The sequence below is a fragment of the Salmo salar genome, chromosome 23 (assembly GCF_965601325.2).
Source record: "Salmo salar chromosome 23, fSalSal1, whole genome shotgun sequence".
NCBI lineage: Eukaryota > Metazoa > Chordata > Actinopteri > Salmoniformes > Salmonidae > Salmo > Salmo salar.
This window is the reverse complement of record NC_138313.1, coordinates 46220001-46235142: the sequence shown is the minus strand read 5'-3', so window position 1 is coordinate 46235142 and position 15142 is coordinate 46220001. Positions and strand designations below refer to the sequence as shown.

General features: G+C 41.1%; 1 protein-coding gene across 1 annotated transcript in view; it reads left to right on the top strand.

Annotated features, from left to right (window-relative positions):
* The first annotated feature begins 1521 nt into the window (after positions 1-1521).
* Positions 1522-15142, top strand: part of LOC106584753 (anoctamin-3) — a 143874-nt gene continuing 130253 nt past the window's right edge. The window contains exon 1 of the mRNA XM_082968260.1: positions 1522-1896. Within this exon, the coding sequence (XP_082824386.1) occupies positions 1851-1896 (46 nt within the window). The 5' untranslated portion in view covers positions 1522-1850. The remainder of the gene's footprint in view (positions 1897-15142) is intronic.

The window sequence follows — 15142 nt, the reverse complement described above, 5'->3', positions numbered from 1 at the left end:
ATGAAATGGAAATGAAAGAATAGGAGTTAGAGAGAAAGATAAAAAACATTGTTGTCCTTGTATGGTTTATAATGGACTCAATATAGAAACGTGTGAAAATGGTCTTTGACATTCTGACAAATTTCAGGAGATACTGTTACTTATGAGATTTTATGGAAGAATAATTTTGAATGTAAAAAAAAACCTCTGGTGTTTTATTACATTATGAAATAATGATTTTTTTAGGCATTTTATTAATAATAATTAACTTTCTCTAAGAAGTTGTCTGGGGTCATCTTTAATTTCATAAAAACTGTATATAACAATGCAGGGATTTTAGGCTTCTAAATGTTATATCATTATGAAACTATTATTATGAAACACTGCAGTAAAATCTAAGAGCAGCTGTTCTTTTTACCTTAATCAGGACGTGAACTCCCATGATTTATAATATATATCTTCCTTTATCTCCTTGTGTTTGTATACAAACAAGGCGTTTCACCCATAGACATAGAATACACAACAGAATCTAGATATCTAGAATCTAAATTCATAGAATCTAGTCTGTGAGAATGAATAGAATCTAGTCCGTGAGAATGAATGGAATCTAGTCCGTGAGAATGAATAGAATCTAGTCTGTGAGAATGAATAGAATCTAGTCCGTGAGAATGAATAGAATCTAGTCCGTGAGAATGAATAGAATCTAGTCCGTGAGAATGAATAGAATCTAGTCCGTGAGAATGAATAGAATCTAGTCCGTGAGAATGAATAGAATCTAGTCCGTGAGAATGAATAGAATCTAGTCCGTGAGAATGAATAGAATCTAGTCTGTGAGAATGAATAGAATCTAGTCCGTGAGAATGAATAGAATCTAGTCCGTGAGAATGAATAGAATCTAGTCCGTGAGAATGAACAGAATCTAGTTCATGAGAATAGATTATAATATCCTGTTCTCTCTCCTCCCACTAGAATCTCCACAGCAGGAGAGAAGTGTGTGTGTCAGCACCACCAGAAGTAGGTAGCCTCAGCCTTAGCCTAGCTGTAGCCCTAGCCAAGACAGTATTGATTGCATGGAAGTTTTTCTCACAGGCTCATAGCCAGCCTCTAATGCCTCTGTCAAACCTGGTTTACTCTGTGACCTGCCTGAGGAAAGTATAGCCTCTAATGTCTCTGTCAAACCTGGTTTACACTTTAGAAATGCCTGAGGAAACTCTAGCCTCTAATATCTCTGTCCAACCTGGCTTACTCTGTGACCAGCCTGAGGAAACTCCAGACTCTTGAATAGCAAGTAACTGTCTCAAAGCCATATAGGCTCTGGCCATCTATCTCAGTGCAACCTCTCACAACTATCTCACAAGTCTTATTAAAAATAAGTTCCCCTCAGGTAATGGTGCCAGTCAGGATAGACAATAAGTCATTGATGGTGTGATGACAGTGGTAGACCCTAAGGATGAATGATAATCTTATACCAAGGAAAATGGACATGATTTTGTATTGTTATTTTCAAAAGACTGGCCATTTATAGAGACAATGTAGCCTAAATTCAGAACCAGGTCAGCTGTGTCCGTGTGAAGGGGGTGAAGAGAAGGAACCACTGCCATCACCGGACCTCCCCTCCGGTTCGTTACCATGACAACAGCCACGGATGGGGAGCATGCGGAGGGGACGGTACTCGGTACAGGTGTTGTTGTGGTATCCGCATCGCTTTAGATATCGCTGCTGTGATGACTGTAGTCTACTGGGCATGGATGGTAGCTGCGAGAACACCTACGCAATCCCACCATAGTTTCCCTATTCGGTAACCTTGTTTTTCGAAATACGAAATAGTATTTACGAGGTGGGGGAATAATAATCAACAACCAAACGGCACTATGGTGCATCACTCGGGCTCCATACAGTCCTTCAAGCAGCAGAAAGGTTAGTAGTTGCAGGTTCTTACTGTTTAGTTTGGGAATAGGTGAGTCGTATCACTGAAATATTATGGTCGAAGTGAAGTTTTTGTATCTTGTTTACGAGTTTTTTGGAATTCAGTTATTTTTTTATATTTTTGAAAACGCCAGGCAGTCACGAGCGCGCTGTGATAAAACGGTCGCGTGGATGGGTGCCGCAGAGTTCACGGTTCTCTAAAGATACGTTTCCAGTCGTTGTCATTTTACCATTGTAATGCATTGACTTTTGACGAACAATATCATTTCTATCTATGTAGCATGATATTCATAAAAAGTAGCCTTTTTTTTGTTGTTGTTGTTATTCTGTTCGCGCCCATAAATGAGCTACATTTGATCGTTAGTTTCACTATTTTCATGGTCCATTATCATCGATCTGACTTTGGTTTTATAGCCTACAGACACCTACATTCTACCAGCCTTATTGAAGTTATTTTTTTATTGGACAAAATGAGCCCAAAAACTGTTAAAAATAAACACCTTCGTTGGGTGCCTTTTATTTAATCGTAATTATTTGATTTATATCACGATACAGTTATGGCAATGTAGGATACATTTATAACATCCGCTTTGTGTTCCAAAATCATTTTTTGAGAATGGATCCTTTCACATTCGGGAACTAATTACATCTCAAATATCTTTACTTTGAAAGTTAAAGTGCAGAATTATTAACACATGGGTACTGTATAACTTATTTGTTGTTAGGCTATAAATATATATAAATATATACATTTCTCAGGAAAATGTGATTAAATTCAAGTAGCACTGAATTGCAGTTTTACAATTGGCACATAAACATCTTGCATCATCAAGAAACAGGGATAGGCTATTTCCCATAAAGGTAAAGTGGGTTGTCTCTGTGTGTACTTCCCAAATGGCACCCTATTTCCTATATAGTATGCACTAAAGCCTTGTGGGCTCTGGTCAAAAGTAGTGCATTAAAAAGGAACTGGGGTTCCATTTAGGATAAAACCTGTGTATGATTAAAAAAAACGCTGTGTGTGGAAATAGCAACAGCACCACTCAAGCTATTTTGCTGTGTGGTGAGTGAATTATTCAGGAGAGAGTATGAGAGGGGAGATGTCTGGTCGCATCCCCCATAGAGGCCCTGGTCAAAAGTACTGCACTATATATAGGGAATAGGGTGCCATAGGGATCTGGTCAAAAGTAGTGCACTATATATAGGGAATAGGGTGCCATAGGGCTCTGGTCAAAAGTAGTGCACTATATAAGGAATAGGGTGCCCTAGGGCTCTGGTCTAAAGTAGTGCACTATATATAGGGAATAGGGTGCCATAGGGCTCTGGTCAAAAGTAGTGCACTATATATAGGGAATAGGGTGCCATAGGGCTCTGGTCAAAAGTAGTGCACTATATAGGGAATAGGGTGCCATAGGGCTCTGGTCTAAAGTAGTGCACTATATAGGGAATAGGGTGCCATAGGGCTCTGGTCTAAAGTAGTGCACTATATATAGGGAATAGGGTGCCAAAGGGTTCTGGTCTAAAGTAGTGCACTATATAGGGAATAGGGTTCCATTTGGGATGTAACCGAGGGAATCTCTGTCCTCCTCTAAATGTAATGGAAAACAATTCCCCATGTAAAATAATTGTAATATGAGAGGCAGTGTTAGCCTCCAGCAACCCTCCAATTTATGCCTGTCAGTGTCCTATAGGCATTTAACATGTAACATATGACAATGTTGTGACCATGATTGAATACTGCCAAAATAGTCTGTCTGTCTTGATAGAGCTTGTGTCGTACCTAGCTACCCTAAAGTGGCAATCAGCAGTAGAAACAATAAGAAAGTGCCCCCCCCCCGCCCCTGTTTCGGTAAAAAGCTGAGGGATGGGGCTGGAGAAATGTAATGGATGCAAGGAATGACCATCCATTATATCAACATTATAGTTTTAACCATGCTTAAACATATATACGGGTTGTTTACATTTTCTTTGTTTACAAACATTGGAGTAAAACCAGTTAAATATTTAGGGTTCTGATGGAGTATGACCGTTGAACTAAGCTCATGAGGCATTTTATAAGTTATATTCTTCAACAATCAATGGGTACATATCATTAGTTTATAAGTCCAAAAATGGATGTCGCAATTGCTGGTTGCCCCTTTAAGATGGATGCACTAACTTTAAGTCGGTCTGGATAAGAGCGTCTACTAAATGAATAAAATATACATTTAAATCAGTTTGAAATCCAGGGTAGTTTTGAAGGAAGAACGGTTCATGGGGTCTTGTTTCAGTAGTGTGAGGCATGACATCATCATGACCACAGGGAAACTTGTACAGAGACAGAAGATAGGCCCAGAGGTGTAGCCATCCCACATAATATCTTTCATTTCCAGTATAGTGCAATGTTCCTACATTCAGTCTTCTGTCGCAAAGTGAGATTCGTCAACTTGTCTTGACTAGCTGATATTGTAGAGCACGCCGGATCGCCTCATTGTGAAGTGAATTATGGGCAACATTTGGCGCATTTGTCCCTGGCGGTGAGCGGGGGGTAATGTGAATTCACAAGAATATTAATTGACTCATTTATCTGCCTCTTCCCCTCTCCTGACTGGCGATGCGTCCCAAATGTCACCCTATTCCCTGTACGGGCCCTGGTCATAAGTAGTGTACTGTGTAGGGAATAGGGTACCATAAAGATGCAGACAAGAGTTTATGGCCCATATTGATTGTGTAATGTATGTACGACTGACTCTTTATTAAAGAACATTAGCACAACTCTAATGATATCTGTTTAATTATTTAACATGTCTCTTCTGTTTTTGTCTGTATCTAAACTTATCAGAATTGTCTAATACATGGAGAGGGGGTTAGAGCACGAGACAGAGAGACAGAGAGAGAGACAGAGAGAGAGAGAGACGGATAGAGGCAGAGAGACTGACAGATAGAGAGAGACAGAGAGAGACAGAGACGGATAGACAGAGACAGAGAGACAGAGAGAGAGAGACGGATAGAGGCAGAGAGACTGACAGATAGAGAGAGACAGAGACGGATAGACAGAGACAGAGAGAGAGAGACGGATGGAGGCAGAGAGACTGACAGAGAGAGAGAGAGAGACGGATAGAGGCAGAGAGACTGACAGATAGAGACAGAGAGACAGAGACAGAGAGACTGACATATAGAGACGGAGAGACGGATAGAGGCAGAGACACTGACAGAGAGAGACAGAGAGAGACAGAGAGAGAGAGACGGATAGAGGCAGAGAGACTGACAGAGCGATAGAGACGGATAGAGGCAGAGACACTGACAGAGAGAGACAGAGAGAGAGACAGAGAGAGAGACAGAGAGAGAGAGACGGATAGAGGCAGAGAGACTGACAGATAGAGACAGAGACGGATAGACAGAGAGAGACAGAGAGAGACAGATAAAGACAGAGAGACTGACATATAGAGACGGATAGACAGAGAGAGAGAGACGGATAGAGGCAGAGAGACTGACAGATAGAGACAGAGAGAGAGACAGAGAGAGAGACAGAGAGAGACAGAGAGATAGAGAGAGACCGAGACAGAGACGGAGAGAGACAGACTGAGAGACACAGATAGAGACAGACAGTAATAGAGACATTGAGAGAAAGGGAGACAGAGAGAGAGAGAGAGAGAGAGAGAGAGGGAGGGAGAAAGGGATAGAGAGACTGACAGATAGAGACAGAGACGGATAGACAGAGAGAGACAGTGAGAGAGAGACGGATAGAGGCAGAGAGACAGAGAGAGACAGAGAGAGACAGAGAGAGACAGAGAGATACAGAGACGGAGAGAGACAGACTGAGAGACACAGATAGAGACAGACAGTAATAGAGACAGAGACAGAGAGAGAGAGAGAGAGAGAGAGAGAGAGAGACAGACTGAGAGACACAGATAGAGACAGACAGTAATAGAGACAGAGACAGAGAGAGAGAGAGAGAGAGAGAGAGAGAGAGAGAGAGAGAGAGAGAGAGAGAGAGAGAGAGAGAGAGAGAGAGAGAGAGAGAGAGAGAGAGAGAGAGAGAGAGAGAGCAGAAGGAGATGGACACACAGACAGGCAGACACACAGACAGACAAGCAGTCAGACAGACAGACACCTACAGTGTTGTAACATGGTACATTACATGGCTCTCCTCTGTAATTAGGATATAGCCGTATTATTACTCTATTATATATTATATATTACATTGGTGTATCTTTATCGGTGAATCGGTCTCAGCAGAGAGGATGTAGTATGACTGAGGTACAAGATAATGTATCGGAGATACCGTGTGTGTGTGGATGTGTGTGTGTGTGTGTGTGGCTGTGTGTGTGTGTGTGGCTGTGTGTGTGTGTGGCTGTGTATGTGGCTGTGTGTGTGTGTGGCTGTGTGTGTGTGTGGCTGTGTGTGTGTGTACATGGTATCAGATAGGGCTGCACGATATGGGCAAGAAATCAAATTGCGATTTTACATATATACCGTACCAGTCAAACGTTTTGGACAAGCCTACTCATTCAAGGATTTTTTTCTTCATTTTTAACTATTTTCTACATTGTATAGGGAAGACATGTTAACTATGAAATAACACATATGGAATCATGTAGTAACCAAAAGAGTGTTAAACAAATCAAAATATATTTTATGGTGTTATGTTGTTATGCTGATTCCCAGTAGTCCTGTACCATGTTATGTTGTTATGCTGATTCCCAGTAGTCCTGTACCATGTTATGTTGTTATGCTGATTCCCAGTAGTCCTGTACCATGTTATGCTGATTCCCAGTAGTCCTGTACCATGTTATGTTGTTATGCTGATTCCCAGTAGTCCTGTACCATGTTATGTTGTTATGCTGATTCCCTGTAGTCCTGTACCATGTTATGTTGTTATGCTGATTCCCAGTAGTCCTGTACCATGTTATGTTGTTATGCTGATTCCCAGTAGTCCTGTACCATGTTATGTTGTTATGCTGATTCCCAGTAGTCCTGTACCATGTTATGTTGTTATGCTGATTCCCAGTAGTCCTGTACCATGTTATGTTGTTATGCTGATTCCCAGTAGTCCTGTACCATGTTATGTTGTTATGCTGATTCCCAGTAGTCCTGTACCATGTTATGTTGTTATGCTGATTCCCAGTAGTCCTGTACCATGTTATGTTGTTATGCTGATTCCCAGTAGTCCTGTACCATGTTATGTTGTTATGCTGATTCCCAGTAGTCCTGTACCATGTTATGTTGTTATGCTGATTCCCAGTAGTCCTGTACCATGTTATGTTGTTATGCTGATTCCCAGTAGTCCTGTACCATGTTATGTTGTTATGCTGATTCCCAGTAGTCCTGTACCATGTTATGTTGTTATGCTGATTCCCAGTAGTCCTGTACCATGTTATGTTGTTATGCTGATTCCCTGTAGTCCTGTACCATGTTATGTTGTTATGCTGATTCCCAGTAGTCCTGTACCATGTTATGTTGTTATGCTGATTCCCAGTAGTCCTGTACCATGTTATGTTGTTATGCTGATTCCCAGTAGTCCTGTACCATGTTATGTTGTTATGCTGATTCCCAGTAGTCCTGTACCATGTTATGTTGTTATGCTGATTCCCAGTAGTCCTGTACCATGTTATGTTGTTATGCTGATTCCCTGTAGTCCTGTACCATGTTATGTTGTTATGCTGATTCCCAGTAGTCCTGTACCATGTTATGTTGTTATGCTGATTCCCAGTAGTCCTGTACCATGTTATGCTGATTCCCAGTAGTCCTGCACCATGTTATGTTGTTATGCTGATTCCCAGTAGTCCTGTACCATGTTATGCTGATTCCCAGTAGTCCTGTACCATGTTATGTTGTTATGCTGATTCCCAGTAGTCCTGTACCATGTTATGTTGTTATGCTGATTCCCAGTAGTCCTGTACCATGTTATGTTGTTATGCTGATTCCCAGTAGTCCTGTACCATGTTATGTTGTTATGCTGATTCCCAGTAGTCCTGTACCATGTTATGTTGTTATGCTGATTCCCAGTAGTCCTGTACCATGTTATGTTGTTATGCTGATTCCCAGTAGTCCTGTACCATGTTATGTTGTTATGCTGATTCCCAGTAGTCCTGTACCATGTTATGTTGTTATGCTGATTCCCAGTAGTCCTGTACCATGTTATGTTGTTATGCTGATTCCCAGTAGTCCTGTACCATGTTATGTTGTTATGCTGATTCCCAGTAGTCCTGTACCATGTTATGTTGTTATGCTGATTCCCAGTAGTCCTGTACCATGTTATGTTGTTATGCTGATTCCCAGTAGTCCTGTACCATGTTATGTTGTTATGCTGATTCCCAGTAGTCCTGTACCATGTTATGTTGTTATGCTGATTCCCAGTAGTCCTGTACCATGTTATGTTGTTATGCTGATTCCCAGTAGTCCTGTACCATGTTATGTTGTTATGCTGATTCCCAGTAGTCCTGTACCATGTTATGTTGTTATGCTGATTCCCAGTAGTCCTGTACCATGTTATGTTGTTATGCTGATTCCCTGTAGTCCTGTACCATGTTATGTTGTTATGCTGATTCCCAGTAGTCCTGTACCATGTTATGTTGTTATGCTGATTCCCAGTAGTCCTGTACCATGTTATGTTGTTATGCTGATTCCCAGTAGTCCTGTACCATGTTATGTTGTTATGCTGATTCCCAGTAGTCCTGTACCATGTTATGTTGTTATGCTGATTCCCAGTAGTCCTGTACCATGTTATGTTGTTATGCTGATTCCCAGTAGTCCTGTACCATGTTATGTTGTTATGCTGATTCCCAGTAGTCCTGTACCATGTTATGTTGTTATGCTGATTCCCAGTAGTCCTGTACCATGTTATGCTGATTCCCAGTAGTCCTGTACCATGTTATGTTGTTATGCTGATTCCCAGTAGTCCTGTACCATGTTATGTTGTTATGCTGATTCCCAGTAGTCCTGTACCATGTTATGTTGTTATGCTGATTCCCAGTAGTCCTGTACCATGTTATGTTGTTATGCTGATTCCCAGTAGTCCTGTACCATGTTATGTTGTTATGCTGATTCCCAGTAGTCCTGTACCATGTTATGTTGTTATGCTGATTCCCAGTAGTCCTGTACCATGTTATGTTGTTATGCTGATTCCCAGTAGTCCTGTACCATGTTATGTTGTTATGCTGATTCCCAGTAGTCCTGTACCATGTTATGTTGTTATGCTGATTCCCAGTAGTCCTGTACCATGTTATGTTGTTATGCTGATTCCCAGTAGTCCTGTACCATGTTATGTTGTTATGCTGATTCCCAGTAGTCCTGCACCATGTTATGTTGTTATGCTGATTCCCAGTAGTCCTGTACCATGTTATGTTGTTATGCTGATTCCCAGTAGTCCTGTACCATGTTATGTTGTTATGCTGATTCCCAGTAGTCCTGTACCATGTTATGTTGTTATGCTGATTCCCAGTAGTCCTGTACCATGTTATGTTGTTATGCTGATTCCCAGTAGTCCTGTACCATGTTATGTTGTTATGCTGATTCCCAGTAGTCCTGTACCATGTTATGCTGATTCCCAGTAGTCCTGTACCATGTTATGTTGTTATGCTGATTCCCTGTAGTCCTGTACCATGTTATGTTGTTATGCTGATTCCCAGTAGTCCTGTACCATGTTATGTTGTTATGCTGATTCCCAGTAGTCCTGTACCATGTTATGTTGTTATGCTGATTCCCAGTAGTCCTGTACCATGTTATGTTGTTATGCTGATTCCCAGTAGTCCTGTACCATGTTATGTTGTTATGCTGATTCCCAGTAGTCCTGTACCATGTTATGTTGTTATGCTGATTCCCAGTAGTCCTGTACCATGTTATGTTGTTATGCTGATTCCCAGTAGTCCTGTACCATGTTATGTTGTTATGCTGATTCCCAGTAGTCCTGTACCATGTTATGTTGTTATGCTGATTCCCTGTAGTCCTGTACCATGTTATGTTGTTATGCTGATTCCCTGTAGTCCTGTACCATGTTATGTTGTTATGCTGATTCCCAGTAGTCCTGTACCATGTTATGTTGTTATGCTGATTCCCAGTAGTCCTGTACCATGTTATGTTGTTATGCTGATTCCCAGTAGTCCTGTACCATGTTATGTTGTTATGCTGATTCCCAGTAGTCCTGTACCATGTTATGTTGTTATGCTGATTCCCAGTAGTCCTGTACCATGTTATGTTGTTATGCTGATTCCCTGTAGTCCTGTACCATGTTATGTTGTTATGCTGATTCCCTGTAGTCCTGTACCATGTTATGTTGTTATGCTGATTCCCAGTAGTCCTGTACCATGTTATGTTGTTATGCTGATTCCCAGTAGTCCTGTACCATGTTATGTTGTTATGCTGATTCCCAGTAGTCCTGTACCATGTTATGTTGTTATGCTGATTCCCAGTAGTCCTGTACCATGTTATGTTGTTATGCTGATTCCCAGTAGTCCTGTACCATGTTATGTTGTTATGCTGATTCCCAGTAGTCCTGTACCATGTTATGTTGTTATGCTGATTCCCAGTAGTCCTGTACCATGTTATGTTGTTATGCTGATTCCCAGTAGTCCTGTACCATGTTATGTTGTTATGCTGATTCCCAGTAGTCCTGTACCATGTTATGTTGTTATGCTGATTCCCAGTAGTCCTGTACCATGTTATGTTGTTATGCTGATTCCCAGTAGTCCTGTACCATGTTATGTTGTTATGCTGATTCCCAGTAGTCCTGTACCATGTTATGTTGTTATGCTGATTCCCAGTAGTCCTGTACCATGTTATGTTGTTATGCTGATTCCCAGTAGTCCTGTACCATGTTATGTTGTTATGCTGATTCCCAGTAGTCCTGTACCATGTTATGTTGTTATGCTGATTCCCAGTAGTCCTGTACCATGTTATGTTGTTATGCTGATTCCCTGTAGTCCTGTACCATGTTATGTTGTTATGCTGATTCCCAGTAGTCCTGTACCATGTTATGTTGTTATGCTGATTCCCAGTAGTCCTGTACCATGTTATGTTGTTATGCTGATTCCCAGTAGTCCTGTACCATGTTATGTTGTTATGCTGATTCCCAGTAGTCCTGTACCATGTTATGTTGTTATGCTGATTCCCAGTAGTCCTGTACCATGTTATGTTGTTATGCTGATTCCCAGTAGTCCTGTACCATGTTATGTTGTTATGCTGATTCCCAGTAGTCCTGTACCATGTTATGTTGTTATGCTGATTCCCAGTAGTCCTGTACCATGTTATGTTGTTATGCTGATTCCCAGTAGTCCTGTACCATGTTATGTTGTTATGCTGATTCCCAGTAGTCCTGTACCATGTTATGTTGTTATGCTGATTCCCAGTAGTCCTGTACCATGTTATGTTGTTATGCTGATTCCCAGTAGTCCTGTACCATGTTATGTTGTTATGCTGATTCCCTGTAGTCCTGTACCATGTTATGTTGTTATGCTGATTCCCAGTAGTCCTGTACCATGTTATGTTGTTATGCTGATTCCCAGTAGTCCTGTACCATGTTATGTTGTTATGCTGATTCCCAGTAGTCCTGTACCATGTTATGTTGTTATGCTGATTCCCAGTAGTCCTGTACCATGTTATGTTGTTATGCTGATTCCCAGTAGTCCTGTACCATGTTATGTTGTTATGCTGATTCCCAGTAGTCCTGTACCATGTTATGTTGTTATGCTGATTCCCAGTAGTCCTGTACCATGTTATGTTGTTATGCTGATTCCCAGTAGTCCTGTACCATGTTATGTTGTTATGCTGATTCCCTGTAGTCCTGTACCATGTTATGTTGTTATGCTGATTCCCAGTAGTCCTGTACCATGTTATGTTGTTATGCTGATTCCCAGTAGTCCTGTACCATGTTATGTTGTTATGCTGATTCCCAGTAGTCCTGTACCATGTTATGTTGTTATGCTGATTCCCAGTAGTCCTGTACCATGTTATGTTGTTATGCTGATTCCCTGTAGTCCTGTACCATGTTATGTTGTTATGCTGATTCCCAGTAGTCCTGTACCATGTTATGTTGTTATGCTGATTCCCAGTAGTCCTGTACCATGTTATGTTGTTATGCTGATTCCCAGTAGTCCTGTACCATGTTATGTTGTTATGCTGATTCCCTGTAGTCCTGTACCATGTTATGTTGTTATGCTGATTCCCAGTAGTCCTGTACCATGTTATGTTGTTATGCTGATTCCCAGTAGTCCTGTACCATGTTATGTTGTTATGCTGATTCCCTGTAGTCCTGTACCATGTTATGTTGTTATGCTGATTCCCAGTAGTCCTGTACCATGTTATGTTGTTATGCTGATTCCCAGTAGTCCTGTACCATGTTATGTTGTTATGCTGATTCCCTGTAGTCCTGTACCATGTTATGTTGTTATGCTGATTCCCAGTAGTCCTGTACCATGTTATGTTGTTATGCTGATTCCCAGTAGTCCTGTACCATGTTATGTTGTTATGCTGATTCCCAGTAGTCCTGTACCATGTTATGTTGTTATGCTGATTCCCAGTAGTCCTGTACCATGTTATGTTGTTATGCTGATTCCCAGTAGTCCTGTACCATGTTATGTTGTTATGCTGATTCCCAGTAGTCCTGTACCATGTTATGTTGTTATGCTGATTCCCAGTAGTCCTGTACCATGTTATGTTGTTATGCTGATTCCCAGTAGTCCTGTACCATGTTATGTTGTTATGCTGATTCCCAGTAGTCCTGTACCATGTTATGTTGTTATGCTGATTCCCAGTAGTCCTGTACCATGTTATGTTGTTATGCTGATTCCCAGTAGTCCTGTACCATGTTATGTTGTTATGCTGATTCCCAGTAGTCCTGTACCATGTTATGTTGTTATGCTGATTCCCAGTAGTCCTGTACCATGTTATGTTGTTATGCTGATTCCCAGTAGTCCTGTACCATGTTATGTTGTTATGCTGATTCCCAGTAGTCCTGTACCATGTTATGTTGTTATGCTGATTCCCAGTAGTCCTGTACCATGTTATGTTGTTATGCTGATTCCCAGTAGTCCTGTACCATGTTATGTTGTTATGCTGATTCCCTGTAGTCCTGTACCATGTTATGTTGTTATGCTGATTCCCAGTAGTCCTGTACCATGTTATGTTGTTATGCTGATTCCCAGTAGTCCTGTACCATGTTATGTTGTTATGCTGATTCCCAGTAGTCCTGTACCATGTTATGTTGTTATGCTGATTCCCAGTAGTCCTGTACCATGTTATGTTGTTATGCTGATTCCCAGTAGTCCTGTACCATGTTATGTTGTTATGCTGATTCCCAGTAGTCCTGTACCATGTTATGTTGTTATGCTGATTCCCAGTAGTCCTGTACCATGTTATGTTGTTATGCTGATTCCCAGTAGTCCTGTACCATGTTATGTTGTTATGCTGATTCCCAGTAGTCCTGTACCATGTTATGTTGTTATGCTGATTCCCAGTAGTCCTGTACCATGTTATGTTGTTATGCTGATTCCCTGTAGTCCTGTACCATGTTATGTTGTTATGCTGATTCCCAGTAGTCCTGTACCATGTTATGTTGTTATGCTGATTCCCAGTAGTCCTGTACCATGTTATGTTGTTATGCTGATTCCCTGTAGTCCTGTACCATGTTATGTTGTTATGCTGATTCCCAGTAGTCCTGTACCATGTTATGTTGTTATGCTGATTCCCAGTAGTCCTGTACCATGTTATGTTGTTATGCTGATTCCCAGTAGTCCTGTACCATGTTATGTTGTTATGCTGATTCCCAGTAGTCCTGTACCATGTTATGTTGTTATGCTGATTCCCTGTAGTCCTGTACCATGTTATGTTGTTATGCTGATTCCCAGTAGTCCTGTACCATGTTATGTTGTTATGCTGATTCCCAGTAGTCCTGTACCATGTTATGTTGTTATGCTGATTCCCAGTAGTCCTGTACCATGTTATGTTGTTATGCTGATTCCCAGTAGTCCTGTACCATGTTATGTTGTTATGCTGATTCCCAGTAGTCCTGTACCATGTTATGTTGTTATGCTGATTCCCAGTAGTCCTGTACCATGTTATGTTGTTATGCTGATTCCCAGTAGTCCTGTACCATGTTATGTTGTTATGCTGATTCCCAGTAGTCCTGTACCATGTTATGTTGTTATGCTGATTCCCTGTAGTCCTGTACCATGTTATGTTGTTATGCTGATTCCCTGTAGTCCTGTACCATGTTATGTTGTTATGCTGATTCCCTGTAGTCCTGTACCATGTTATGTTGTTATGCTGATTCCCAGTAGTCCTGTACCATGTTATGTTGTTATGCTGATTCCCAGTAGTCCTGCACCATGTTATGTTGTTATGCTGATTCCCAGTAGTCCTGTACCATGTTATGTTGTTATGCTGATTCCCAGTAGTCCTGTACCATGTTATGTTGTTATGCTGATTCCCAGTAGTCCTGTACCATGTTATGTTGTTATGCTGATTCCCAGTAGTCCTGTACCATGTTATGTTGTTATGCTGATTCCCTGTAGTCCTGTACCATGTTATGTTGTTATGCTGATTCCCAGTAGTCCTGTACCATGTTATGTTGTTATGCTGATTCCCTGTAGTCCTGTACCATGTTATGTTGTTATGCTGATTCCCAGTAGTCCTGTACCATGTTATGTTGTTATGCTGATTCCCTGTAGTCCTGTACCATGTTATGTTGTTATGCTGATTCCCAGTAGTCCTGTACCATGTTATGTTGTTATGCTGATTCCCTGTAGTCCTGTACCATGTTATGTTGTTATGCTGATTCCCAGTAGTCCTGTACCATGTTATGTTGTTATGCTGATTCCCAGTAGTCCTGTACCATGTTATGTTGTTATGCTGATTCCCAGTAGTCCTGTACCATGTTATGTTGTTATGCTGATTCCCTGTAGTCCTGTACCATGTTATGTTGTTATGCTGATTCCCTGTAGTCCTGTACCATGTTATGTTGTTATGCTGATTCCCTGTAGTCCTGTACCATGTTATGTTGTTATGCTGATTCCCTGTAGTCCTGTACCATGTTATGTTGTTATGCTGATTCCCAGTAGTCCTGTACCATGTTATGTTGTTATGCTGATTCCCTGTAGTCCTGTACCATGTTATGTTGTTATGCTGATTCCCTGTAGTCCTGTACCATGTTATGTTGTTATGCTGATTCCCTGTAGTCCTGTACCATGTTATGTTGTTATGCTGATTCCCTGTAGTCCTGTACCATGTTATGTTGTTATGCTGATTCCCAGTAGTCCTGTAC